This window comes from Rutidosis leptorrhynchoides, chromosome 2 (assembly GCF_046630445.1).
Source record: "Rutidosis leptorrhynchoides isolate AG116_Rl617_1_P2 chromosome 2, CSIRO_AGI_Rlap_v1, whole genome shotgun sequence".
Lineage (NCBI taxonomy): Eukaryota > Viridiplantae > Streptophyta > Magnoliopsida > Asterales > Asteraceae > Rutidosis > Rutidosis leptorrhynchoides.
In genome coordinates, this window is record NC_092334.1 from 634,130,297 (window position 1) to 634,143,925 (window position 13,629).

At 35.3% G+C, this 13,629-nt stretch overlaps 1 protein-coding gene across 1 annotated transcript; it reads right to left on the reverse strand.

Annotated features, from left to right (window-relative positions):
* Positions 1-4,156: 4,156 nt before the first annotated feature.
* Positions 4,157-8,618, reverse strand: LOC139893652 (synaptotagmin-3-like). Its single transcript, XM_071876827.1, has 12 exons — positions 8,485-8,618; positions 7,309-7,407; positions 7,182-7,232; positions 6,967-7,096; positions 6,770-6,888; positions 6,596-6,697; positions 6,329-6,403; positions 6,123-6,199; positions 5,454-5,703; positions 4,990-5,352; positions 4,504-4,632; positions 4,157-4,421 (listed from the first exon to the last, which is right to left on the reverse strand). Exons 1-12 carry the CDS (start codon positions 8,599-8,601, stop codon positions 4,293-4,295), a joined length of 1,641 nt encoding a protein of 546 aa, XP_071732928.1. The 5' UTR covers positions 8,602-8,618; the 3' UTR covers positions 4,157-4,292.
* Positions 8,619-13,629: the final 5,011 nt, after the last annotated feature.

Here is a 13,629-nt window from a genome sequence, read left to right on the forward strand (position 1 = left end):
AAAAGATCATCTTTCGAGCTTCTCTTAAAAGGATGCTCTTTTTCTTTAGGAATCAGTTTCGGTTTAAATTCAGAGGTGGTTTTACGTTTTGTTTTGGGTTTGTTCTTGCCGATATGGAGGAGGTCGTTGAGGTTGAAAGGGTCTGAGGATGCGGTTGTGTTATGGGGTGGGGGTGGGTCAGGCATGAGGTTCATGGGGGAAATTGGTCTGTTCGAATGTGGGGAATTAGGAGTCGAGTCAGAATCTGCTAAACCAAGGTTAACAGGCTGCTGAGTTGTTGGGCAAGTGATCGGGCTGTTATGAGCTGGGCTTGCTGTTACCGGGTTGGAAAAGGTGTTGGGCTGGGGAGATGATGGGCCAGCCGTGTGTTGATCAGGAGGTGAAAATAAGTTTGCGAGTTGAACAGGTGGTGAATCTGAGTTTGCTGTTTGGTCAGGAGGGTCAATAGAGTCATTTGGGGCCGGTTGTACAGTGGGAGATGGAGAGGGTTCGACAAAAGGAGAATCGGGGACAACTTCCCTAGCATCGTAGCCATAATTATATGTATTTTTCGATCCGTTGCCACAATTAGGATTGTCATTAGTGTCAAAATATTTGGATTCCATACGTTTGGAGTTGCCAGGTTTAGGATACGAGGAGTTTTGATCAGACATGTTAACGTTGTTTGAAGTGTTGCGGTTTTGTTGCAAGTGATCTTTAGGAGGGTTGCCTTCAATCGACTCCTCGTCGTCTATGTTAGATTCTTCATCCGAGATCGGATCTTCGTTATCCGAAACATCGCTTGTGGAGTAATCAGAGGGTGTGATATCATGACAATTAAACAATGAGAAATTTTGGACCTCTTTAATAAATACCAATGTTTGCTTAGAAACATCGTGACAAATCAAAGCATGCGAGTCAATGGGTTTAAAATCATTGGTTTTAATGATTACCGAACCATGTGATAGGTCTTGGTTATCATCGTTGGTGATTGAGCAATTAAAAGTATCGATAACTTGACCCCAATTGTTTGCAATATCATGGAAGGTAGAGTCTAACCAACATGTTATCGGAACCCCGAAGATGTTAACGTAAGCTAAACGACCTGAAGAAGAATATTCTTCAGGGTCCCATGGGTTGATATCATCGAGCCAATTCCATAAAGGATGGCTTTGGTTGTTAAGCATCTCGAGGGCCGGTCTTTTGTCATCATAGATAAGCATAATGTCGTGACCACCAAGATATTTGATCGTGAATCCTTCAAGGTTTTCGCTTCGGCATATCTCATGAAAATATTCGAGGTATTCAAGGTCCTTCACCTTACCGATGACAGCATGACCAAGTAAATCAAGTAAAGGTTCATTCGGATTTACCATAATAGATGGAATTTTTGAACCGTTTGATTTGTTATTCGAAAATGCCTCCATAAAACTTCGATCATCAATGGTTTTGGAGATATTAGAATTAGGAGCATGGGTGTTATTTTGTATGGGTGTTTGCTGAGGAGAAGGTTTAGAGGTGTCACTCGGTTTCTTATCCCATGCTTTGTATACCTTAAGAAGATAATCGCCAGCAACTACAAGGTTGAGTCTTCTGGCCAAGGATTCCTTATGATACTCAGGAACGTCTATGAATCGAACGAAACCAAATCTTTTTCCATTTTTTAGGGTTTTCTTTGGGATGTAAACCTCATGTATATTTCCATATCTTTTAAAAACAGTCCAAAGATCCACGGAAGACCAATTATCAGGGAAATTATAGAACAAATAAGAGGTAATACGGTTCTTATCAATCGGTTTAAGAGGTGCAGGTGTGTTAGGGTTCATGTTACCAAATTGGTTGATGAGATTTCTCGCAGATTCTCGTTGCTTAAAGTGATTATAAATGAGATTGGAAGAAGAATTGAGTTTGGTAATATTAGGGTTAGGGTTTTTGTAACCGGTTTGGCTAGGGTTAGGGTTCTTAAAACCGGTTTGACTATGAGAAGGGGGTTGGTTATTACGTTTTCCTGGTTCAACTTTTACCCATATGCCTTCGTTCGGTGGTCTGTAGTTGATATGGTCAGAAGTGTTGCCGGGGTTGTAGTGGCGGCGGTTGGAGGGATTAGGGGTAAAGGGAGAGGTTGGGATATGAAACATGGTGCAGGGATAAGATACGATTGATTAGAGTGTAGAGTAGTAGAAGAAAATAAAAGAAATAAAAGTCAATTACCAGAGAATGAAAACAACGATGGTGTGATAGCCGGCGGCGATGGAACAGTAAGAGAAGAAGAGAGCATATCGAGCTGAGCCGACTTTAGTAAGTGGAAAACGCCATCAAAAATAAAACAATTAAGTGGAAAACGTTCCTGAGTATTAAACTAAAAATCTAATTATGTGTATTGAACCAAACGCCTCAAAAATACCGTGAGGGCATTTTTTCAATTTTCTTGACCGTTGATTGGTGGCCGTCGATTTGGTGACATCAATTAGTACCGGTTAATTCTTGATCATCAAGTCCGTAATAGATTTAGCGAGTATCCAAAATTGACCGCTGATACTCTTTGTCGACCGGTGATGTAAAAAAATTGTAAGATTAACGAAAATAAATTGACAGGAATGTTCAATTTTGATGACAACGAGGATAAAAAAACCCGCGCTTCGTTGCGGGATGTTGGGTTGATTAACGGTCAATTCATTGAACGTTCAAAAAAAAGATTAACGGTTAGTTACCTAAACGTTTAAAAAATAAAAGAATGAAAAATGAAGGGTAAAAAAGTAAAGTAAAAAAGGTAATGAAAATACGGTTTTGATCGGTTAACGAAACATTAAAAAAAAAACGGTTAACGGGTCGGTTAACTAAACGTTTAAAAAGTAAATGAATGAAAAGGGAAGGCAAAAAAATAAGTGAAAAAAGTTGTTGAAAAAAAAACAATGGAAAAAAGAAAAATGTCGAATTTCCAAAGTACCCCCAAATTTGCGGTTAATTACATCCTTGCCACTATGAATAGTGATGGTGCTCGTGCGTTCTAGTAAAATTTATAATTATAATGTACCTAACTAATGTATTTGACGGACATCCTCTGCCGCCGACACCTCATCCATCACCAACACTAACTCATGGCCTTTTCTTAATATAGCCTTTAGGAGGGTTGTGGTTAAGCTTATCAAATTAAATTTTTCAAAGTTAGTTGAATTAACAAAGTATGACAATTCAATTTTAATACTCCGTATCAACTTTTCTTATTTAAATTTGGTAAGAGTGTTTGATAATGGTAAAAGTGACTTGTAAATTTGCAATAAAGACGAATACAACAAGCTTAACCATAACCCCTAGGGCTGTGTTTAATATTTTCCTTCATGCTTCAATTGTACATTACATTACATTACATTAGAGTCGAAAACCTGTATTTATGTTTCATAAGGTAACACTACAATTAGAATTACGAGTGGAAAAGCTATTACCGTAGTTATTTACTTATTTACACTACAATTTTTCTTCGAGCAGACGAATTTTACGTGTTTTGTTAACATACGTAACTAATTCGCTTTGCAAATCGATTAATCACAGGGCGATCACCCGCTTTACAGGTAGCCCTGATATATAAAGTGGATATAGGGAATATACGTGTTGATCATGTATTCAAGTTGGGTATAAAACCTAACAATAACTACATTATTTTGTTAAAATTTAAAATAACTCGGGTAGATCACAACCCACTTCCACTTGTCGAGACCATCAAAGAGAATTCGATAGCACATCAAGAAAATAAGTTTTTGAGCTTCAACATCATGTTTGCAACTTTATGGGCCATTTGATTGTTCCAAAGTAATCTCATTTTCCAAGATGGTAGTTTTAGAATGTCGATCACATAGTTGTTAGGTCCTTTGATTCTTAACTGAACTGGACCTTTCGGTTGCAAGACCTAATGACTTGTCTATATTTTTTTCTTAACATCTTGGCTTTTTAATTATACTCCGTCATTTAATTCCGCCATTCAAAAAAGAATGAAACAACTTACATCGTTAGACCGAGTTAAAAAAATAGTGGGGAGCATTGCTTGGAAGAGTGTAGGGATGGGGAGTTTTTTTTTCTTAACATCTTTAATGCAGACTTTTAAACTTTGAGTACATTATAATTGTATCAATTCCGTTTGAAAAGGCAGAAAAACTGTAAAAATTTTTTCATAATCTTTCCATTTGTTGTATAAGCAATAGCTTTCTGATCTTTACAAAAACTGCCTAAATTATAACTATCCAGAAAAATGCAAAACAATTATCTCATTTTGACTATACGATTTCTCGTTACGACGACTCCGATATCATAGAGTAACATTAAGTTTCTCTCCATTGAAGCTCAACATGCACAACACCATTTTTCGAATCTATGAGATGAAACTTTTGGTTAATCCGCCCATTGTACACCACATCATCCAAGTTTATATCCACATGCCCTAGTGATTCCTACATGTAGCATAAACCATGAATTAAAAATCAAAATGATACTTAAAAATAGTACTGAAAGATAAAAATTATAGGTAGAAACCTTTGACATGAAACTCATACGCGTTCTCTTGCTCATTATTTGGACATGTATCTTGTCGTGTATAGGAGGTTCTTCCATCACAAACTCGAACTCTTGGTTCCACTTGGGATCTCGAGTTCTTTTGACAATCTGTAACATAAGTTGATGATCATAAGGTCGAACAAAGAACCCATTTTCAGCTTTCGATTTATTTTAGTAATCAGGGTTGCAAAACTTGCTACTCGGGAGTAATCGATGAGGACTTTGGAGAGAGTAATCAGGAATGCGGTAATTAATCGGTTTGTCTCTTTATGTTTATACACTAAGATAATAAATTTCAAAATTATAAGTGTAAAAACAAAATCTTTAAGGCAAAGATTCTTCAGGTTGTTAACATTATATCAGATGCTATCAGTATGAAAGTGGAAAATTTTCAAATTCGAAAAAACCCATAACCGATTTGAACTTGAAAAGTAGTAACTTTGACCTGAAAAGTCAACAACTCACCTTTGTTTTCTTTGTTTCTCCTCTAAATAATACCACGGCATACGGATTGTTGTGACCCTCACCTTCTACATCCTCGGCACCCTGAACAGTCACCAATAATACACCGGACCCACTTGGGCTTTCGCCACCCAACTTGATATCACTCTCTTTCTTAACAGGAGTAATGGGCCCGCTTAATATATCATTATCTTCCCTGAAAGGTGCATATGTCATCTCCAACATAATTTGCCCTCTCGAGTGGTGCTTTTGAGGATCGATTATGCTCGTGTTCTTTAGCAAATCAAGCGTTAGTTCCATTGTCTCGTTCGGACTTAGTATTTTCAACGGCACAACTTGCATCCCCAACCGGTCATGGCTTCCTACCTATAAGATATACAAGTTCGTTATAAGAATGTGAATCATATTTTTCACCAAGGGCGTTTTGGTCATTTAAGTTGGTCTGAGACTGAAGAGTGAAGGGGTACCTTGTCCCAATCGAAAACGTTCACTTGAAGGGTTTGAGCTTGAGGGTCTTTGACTACAAGCTTAAAAGTTTCATTCCACACAGGATTTAACGTCTTTTTCTTGATCGTTGTTTTCTTTGAAGGCAACATATCTCCACTTAGCTTAAGCTTAACATATGGATCGGACAATCCTAATATATCCATCTTCATGAGCTTTGTCGCCCGTACTACCTTCACATGTAGTACTCCAACGGGCTTTTTCACAATGCCACTAACAAAACAAAAATTGTAAGAAAAATATATAGATTAGCTACATGTTTCAACATGCACCACACATGGTTATCTTATATATATATATTACACAATGAATAGCGCTTAGAAAAGGCGTTTCCAAACATACAACACATAGGAACACACTATATATAGTAAACCTAGAAGAGGTTTGTGTCCAATGAAAAGCAAGAAAAATGTCACATTTCAGTATGTAACGATGGTCCTAGATAAAAATACATTTTTTCATCGACTTAAGTCTACAAGTTATTTTATTTGTCCTTCGTTAAGTGTATTCTAGACATTTTAGCAAATTGTCAGATATTTTCCTATTATTTAATAACATAAGTGAAATGTTGCAGCTTCATGAAACGAAGAGAGTACACATTTTGTTTAGGGTTACAATGTCAAGTGACTTACAGTGAAGCATCAAGAATAGGTATCTCAAGAGTTTGTGGCCAAAGGTAAAGTTTTGCGACTTCTTTTTTAATGATCTCCTGTAACAAAACAGATTTTTTTGTAACAAAACGTATTTTTTTTGTAACAAAACAGATTTTTTTATGTTCCTTGAATACAATAAATATGATAAACGATGATCACTGGAAAAAGAACTAACGAATATGAACCTGGACTAGTCGATATAGGCCAGGAATGGACATAACATCACCACCTAGCACCTTCAGCCCAAAGTCCACATGGGGCTGAAAATATATACAAAAGGATTGCTGAAACAATTTATATATAATATAATGATTTGTGTCACCCCCCGAATGTTTCAACGAACTCTTCCTTTTGACCCAAACACAATTTGACCCGTTAGTTAAACCAACCCATCTGTCCTGTCCATTTTCTATATCTGATAGACAACAACCAATATATCAGTGGCTACATACCTTTTCCATTAAAGATACAACGATATTGGAGAAACACGGAAAAGTTGGAACAAGAGGCTTTAACGTTATCCTCGGAACAACAAACACTTGTAAATCCAGTAACTGAGAACCAACCACAAGTTCACAATCAGATAAAAAAAAAAAAAACGTTTTATGATTCAACGAGGGGCATACCTGAATTTTTATACGGAAATATGATACGTAAACAGTTATGACTATATTTGGATTGCCAGCCCATTTAATTGCAGGTTCCATCACTAACTGGTTTTCATCAGTCTCGTACGTTTTAACACCTGCAAATTATCAGCACATGAAAAGACAATTCGAACAATGGTAATTAACAACTTGAAAATCCAGTTACGACAAATCACCTTCAAATGTAGGAGGTAGGGTCCCGAGACTTAACGTCTCAAAAGTGATTTTTTCTATAGGTCGGTGCCCTTGACCAACAAAATCGGCTACTATTGGTTCGGCAGCTTGCCTAATCGCTGCACAAATTGCCTGCATAATGAACAAAAATGACTTAATCTTATAAAAATTATTATGTAATTATATATTACATATATTTCAGTTTCTTAAAATGTACCTTATCGAGATAAGGCCACATACTTGAAACAAATTTGTTCAGCCAATCGACCTGTAACAAGCAATCAGATAATTAAAGAATCGAGAATGATGCGATTTTATATAAAAAGTGTCAACGAAATACATACACGGTCATAATCAGGATTCTTTAACCATAGAGGAATCTCGGGTATTAAATCTTCTAAACTCGTAGAATCGAGCTCACAAATTGGCTTTACAACTGGATCCTGAAGTAGCATTCATGTCCATTAGCATTCGATAAAACAAAGGAAAAGTCTGCCCAAAACATGTGACATTATCAAATGTTTAACAAGACAAAAGATCTTGTTAGGAAAACAGCTAATAAGACATTTTTTCAACAAGAAAAACAATTGCTACATCTAAAAATAGACTCTTTTAGAGAATATACGAAACTAAAAGCATACAACTAAACAAGTTTTTGCAGCAACACAAGTTATGAATTAGTACATTAGAAAACAGAAAGGTTAAACAAATAGTTAAAAGTCAAAACAAAGTTGGAGCTATGTTACTATTATACCGAATGTATCGGCAAGAAGATCAACAACAAAAGTGTCCAAGAATATAAGAATTTGGTAATAAAGATTAAAGCTTTTTTATCAAATAAAAAAAGCTTTAACACATCCCAAAAAGTCCAGGAGATTTCAAGATCATTCAACATTGATCTTGGGGAAGGTACTTGCAGAGTTGCAGCAAAATCATTAAAACTCATTAAATAATCAAAGAGTATCAGCAAAATATGATAAAGAAGATAATTAATATACGAATTGTATTAATTATTACTAACAAATAACCACATGTTGTTGACATGCACTGTTACATTATATTAGAATTTAGAAATCTTTGTTATATAAAAGATTGTGATTGTGATTTGGAGTTAGAAAGCAGCTTTGCAAGATGAATTAAAAATAAGCAAGACCCCAAACAGAAAAAAGTTAGCTACTACTATAACCTTTAATCCATCCATACAAATATAATTACAGCAATTTTTCTCAAGTTATTAAATGCATCTAATCTGCATTCAATTCAAATCAAGACTCAAATAAAAGGAAAGCTTGAAACTTTTAGAAGAAAAAAAAAAGTACAAAATCAAATGTACCCATTACAAATTTACTATATTTAGTCAAAAAGCAACAATAAAGGATACAAATTGACAAACCCAGATGATAAATAAAAAAGAAAATCCAATATTTATTTGAAAAGACAGTACATTTAGTTAATTGACATCCATGTGTTGAATCAAGACTTCAATATTTCACAAAAAGTAAAGGGTTTACAAAATTTACCTCAAAAGCTTCAATTTTGGAGTCAGAGTAGAAGAAGAAATAAAACCCAAGAAGAACACCAAGAACAAACCCAATTCCAGCACCAAAAACTCCCGACAAAATACTAACAAACTCCATTTGAGTCTGAATTACAATTTAAATTTCAGTAATTAAAAACAGAGCAGAGTTGAAGATGAATGAATGAAGAAACAGAGTGAAATAAACCCTTAACGAATAAGAAAAAAAGAAAGAATCTTTTTTAAAAACAAAGTTAATTAATCAATTGGGCGATATAACCTGTGAAATAATTAATTGGGAATTTGGTTTTCTTGGAACTCTATATACATGCAGGGGAGGCAATTAGAAATAAGTTCACCTTCCAACTGCCAAATGTTTTCCTTCTACAAAACGGAACACAAATTTCATCTTTTGCCACGCGTTGTGTACATGGAGTCAAACAACTTGAATTTGGTTGAAAAGCTATTAAGTTCCAAATAAGACCCTGAGTTTATTATCATATTATCATAATGATAACAATTTGCCATTTTTTCCCTCTAATAAATAGTAAGGTGACACTATGATTTCGTTGTTTTGAATTTATTTATCCAATAATAATATAAAAAAAATTTAATAGTGAAAATTGTCACTTTAATTTAATATAAAACAATATAATATAAAACGTTTGTAAAATAAATATAAATATGTTATATAAAAATATAATTATATAATTATAATGATTACATATTACATATACATTTGACTTAATCGGGTTATAAAGATGAAAACGAATGGTAAAATATGTTATAGAAAAAAAAAGCACAAAGACTATTATATCCTCGTATGTAAGCACGGGCCACAAACTAACGAAGATGACATAACGGCATGTAGTTTTTGGGAAGAATTAGAAATCAAATCAAAACATCAAGGGTTAGCGTGAAAAAAATAAACATCAAGGTCCATAATGAAATAAAAGGTAAACTTTAGGGACTAGTGGCGTAATTAAGCCGACATTAATATTAGACAAAATTGCGTTGTTGGTCCTTCAGCTTTGTCTCAAACATCATAGATTCATAGGTGACATTTATCTTTGTTTTAACCTCGTTGACCTTCATCTTTCATTTATGACACAGATGACCCTGAAACTAACTTTTGTTAGATTTAGTCTGTTAAGTATCCTCACGTGCGTGGCACGTGAGGGCAATTTCATAATGTTCTTTTTATTGTGAGTTTATAAAGGTCATCTATGATACTAAAACAAAAGCCTGACCACACTTAATCTCATCTTTTTCCTTCAAATCATCTTTGTGCTCTATTTTTGTTGTTCCAGACCTTAGATACTGAAGTCTGACTTGCCTCTCTTGAACAATGTGAATCAACAACTGATAACTCAGTCGCAACTCGCAATCACTCTTCAAAAATCGAAGTCAACATCATCCGTGTCATAAAATGAAAGTGAAGGTCAACGAGTTCAAACATATACATATGTTTGAAATTAAATTATGTAAACTATTTAATTTAATTTACCATTAAATACATATACATAATAAGTATATATATATATATATATATATATATATATATATATATATATATATATATATATATATATATATATATATATATAAGTATAAGTATTTAACATTATAAAAGTGAATTGAGTAAACCATAATAAGTATTAATGTCACTCACATGGGATATAAGCCACTCACCCAATCATATATTCAGGAAGTCACACATAATGCACACTTCATATACTTATTAGGAGGGAACATTAAGATTTGCACATACGGAAGATCCTCGAGGGAACCTGCTCGAACTCGAGACCTCCCGAACACTTAGAAAAGCATGGTAACCACTCAGCTAAATGAAGATGATTACATAGTAACTATATTTTATCATGGGTTTACTATTTAAAACAATAATAGTAACTAGTTAACATCGAAATTTAAAAACTAGCACCTACACTATTGTATTTGTATCTCTACATATAATATGTAAAAAATAGTAACACTATAACATGAGATTTGAGCTATTTGACCCTTAATTTTAAAGCTAACACAGACTACCAATCAAAACAATAATCCAATTAATATTCCACATTCCCACTCTAAAATTCATTTACCAAATAGTTAATACTGTAGTGATCACGATGCGTCAGTGCTGACTATGATGCCTTTCGAACTATTTCAACCCGAACTTAAATACTAGGAGTTCGTCAACAAGGGTGTTATTGTCTTATAAAGCTAGACCTTGTTACATTTATGCGATGTCCAATTAAAGTAATCGATGAATGCGAGCTTGTAGAATTGTCCACTGAACGATAATACGATTGAGAATCTATAAGCACTTAAATTCTGTAGCGCCTAAGGAAAAGCAACATGTGGTGTAGTGACCCGTCCAAATCCATCCGGACGAAGTCCATATTGATTATAAACGATTCACAACAGTTGATTACATCGTGAGGTACTTGACCTCTATATGATACATTTTACAAACATTGCATTCGTTTTTGAAAAGACAATCTTTCATTACATCGAAGGTTGACATCATGTATACCATTGTATAATACATCCACTATAATTGACTTAATAATAATCTTGATGAACTCAACGACTCGAATGCAACGTCTTTTGAAAGATGCCATAAATGACTCCAAGTAATATTTCTAGAATGAGCAAATGCACAGCGGAAGATTTTTTCGTACCTGAGAATAAACATGCTTAAAAGTGTCAACCAAAAGGTTGGTGAGTTCAATAGTTTAACATAAATAATCTTTTCCATCATTCTAATAGACCACAAGATTTGCATTTCTCATAAATATACGTCCCATGCATAGAGACAAAAATAATCATTCATATGGATTGATTACATGGTAACCGGCATTAACAAGATGCATATATAAGAATATCCCCATCATTCCGGGACACCCTTCGGATATGATACAAATTTCGAAGTACTAAAGCATCCGATACTTTGGATGGGGTTTGTTAGGCCTGTAACACCGGCCATTTTTTTTTAAACACACAGCGGAAGACTTTATTTACAAACACAATATAAGTCACGTCATTACCTTAATCCGTGTAATTACGTTTAAGTTTACACAACGGTGTTACGTTATTACAAAACATTATTTATACAAAAGTCCACATCAGAGTTGGGTTGTCAAACATGTCTTCTGCATCAATACCCATCCCATCTAGCAGTACCTAAACCTGCAAAGGGGGAAAACATGTGGGGGATTAGCGCACCGCTAAGTGAATGGAATCTATCTAACAGATATAGCTTAAGCCACACACAAGCTATATACTAACAACAATACTTGCTAACTACCAACTAGCATACAATAAGACAATACGAGGATCGACGGCTTGTACGAGCACACGACTCCCAGCTGATCGGGCCTGAGTCTACCGATAGTCCATGCTACTCAATTCACAGTATAGTTATCCAGATGCAGGGGGTGCATCGTTCACACTATACTCCACAATTAGTAGCCTATGGACCCAATCTCCCCTAGGCATGGTTGACCTCATACGGACTATAACCTCTCCTAAGCACGGTCTCGAGTCCCCAGTCTCCCTAGGCCCGACTGGTGTCATTCACACAGTGTACACAAAATTCACATACAACATCAGGCAAACGATATTATTATTCTAACATGGCAATTTCTACACTATGCATGGTAAAAAGGTCAACCACAGTAGCATGATATGCTACTTAAACTCTATCCGTAGATAGACCCACTCACCAATTACCAGCAACTGCTCAGTTATTATTTCTGAGCTTCCTCCTTGTCCTTATCTCCTGAGAACAGCAAAAACCAAGTTAGAATAGTGTTCCCATCAAGATTAGGCACACTGACAGCGAATTATAGCAAATTAGTAAAAAAATGCGATGCACTTTCAAAATTTACATCCTGAACACCAAAATATAAACGGGCAGCATAACGGCTAGAAAAAGGCACTTTGGTAAAACATTCTGCCCTGGACACACAGTCGGTCGACTGACACTGACAGTCGATCGACTGTCTACACAACCGGTCGACTGACTTTCTCAGTCGGTCGATTCACTTGGTATTACATCAATCGGCCGAAGGTAAATCTCAGTCGGTCGGTTCACTCAACAATCGGTCGGTTCACTCAACAATCGGTCGGTTCAACCCTCAGTCGGTCGACTGCCGACCGACAGTCGGCCGACTGTGTTCATCTTCCTCAGAAACTGAACAAAGGCTACGGACTTCACGATGAAATCCTCAAATCTCGATCTAGAGCTCGTTTTAAACACCAAAATCGACCACAACTTGTTTACTACTTGTTATAGACTCAAAACTCACAACAATTTGACCATAACAACACTTAAATCACTTGTTTTGACACAAATTCAAGCTTTTTACAAAACTCATACAAAACCAAGAATTTAACAACGAATTGAACACAAAAACACATGTTACTTACCTTGATAGACTCAGTAATCTGTAAGAAACAAGATGGTATGAACAATTTGAGCTCTAGAACACAACTTAGGAATTAGGGTTTGAAGAGGTGGAAGTTAGGTACGGGAGTGAAGAATGAATTTTCTAGAAATGGGAAGGAAATACAGTACACTAGTCTCTTAGTTGGGTTTAATTCCCACACTGAGCAACACACGGGTATCTACCAGTTATCTGATATCTTTCGCACAAGATTAGGTAACCCAAACGAGGTCCAAATAAAATAAACAAACCTGTTCTGGGACCCTTGTCACAAACTGGACACAACACAAATATAATAAAACACTAATAAAATAATTAAAATAAAAGCACTTAAGACTAAGCACAAACCCTAAGGGCAAAATAGTCCACTTACAACTAGCCCGGGTTTCAGTCTGTTACAAGGCGCAATAGATCTATCTTTAGGATTCGCGTCAATTAGGGTGTCTATTTCCTAATTCTTAGAATACCAGACTTAATAAAAAGGTGCATATTCGATTTCGATAATTCAACCATAGAATGTAGTTTCACGTACTTGTGTCTATTTTGTAAATCATTTATAAAAATTGCGTATGTATTCTCAGCGCAAAAATATATAAAGGGTAAAAAGGTAAATGAAACTCACCTAATGTATTTTGTAATAAAAATACATATGACTATATTGAACAATGCAGGGTTGGCCTCGGTTTCACGAACCT

What these genes read in the sequence shown, in the direction of transcription:
- LOC139893652 (XM_071876827.1), bottom strand. Translation starts at nt 8,601, where the DNA reads ATGGAGTTTGTTAGTATTTTGTCGGGAGTTTTTGGTGCTGGAATTGGG. An exon ending in CCAAAATTGAAGCTTTTGAG is followed by an intron (nt 7,408 to 8,484) that starts GTAAATTTTGTA and finishes ATGCTACTTCAG; the next exon opens with GATCCAGTTGTAAAGCCAAT. An exon ending in CCTATTCTTGATGCTTCACT is followed by an intron (nt 5,704 to 6,122) that starts GTAAGTCACTTG and finishes TTGTTTTGTTAG; the next exon opens with TGGCATTGTGAAAAAGCCCG.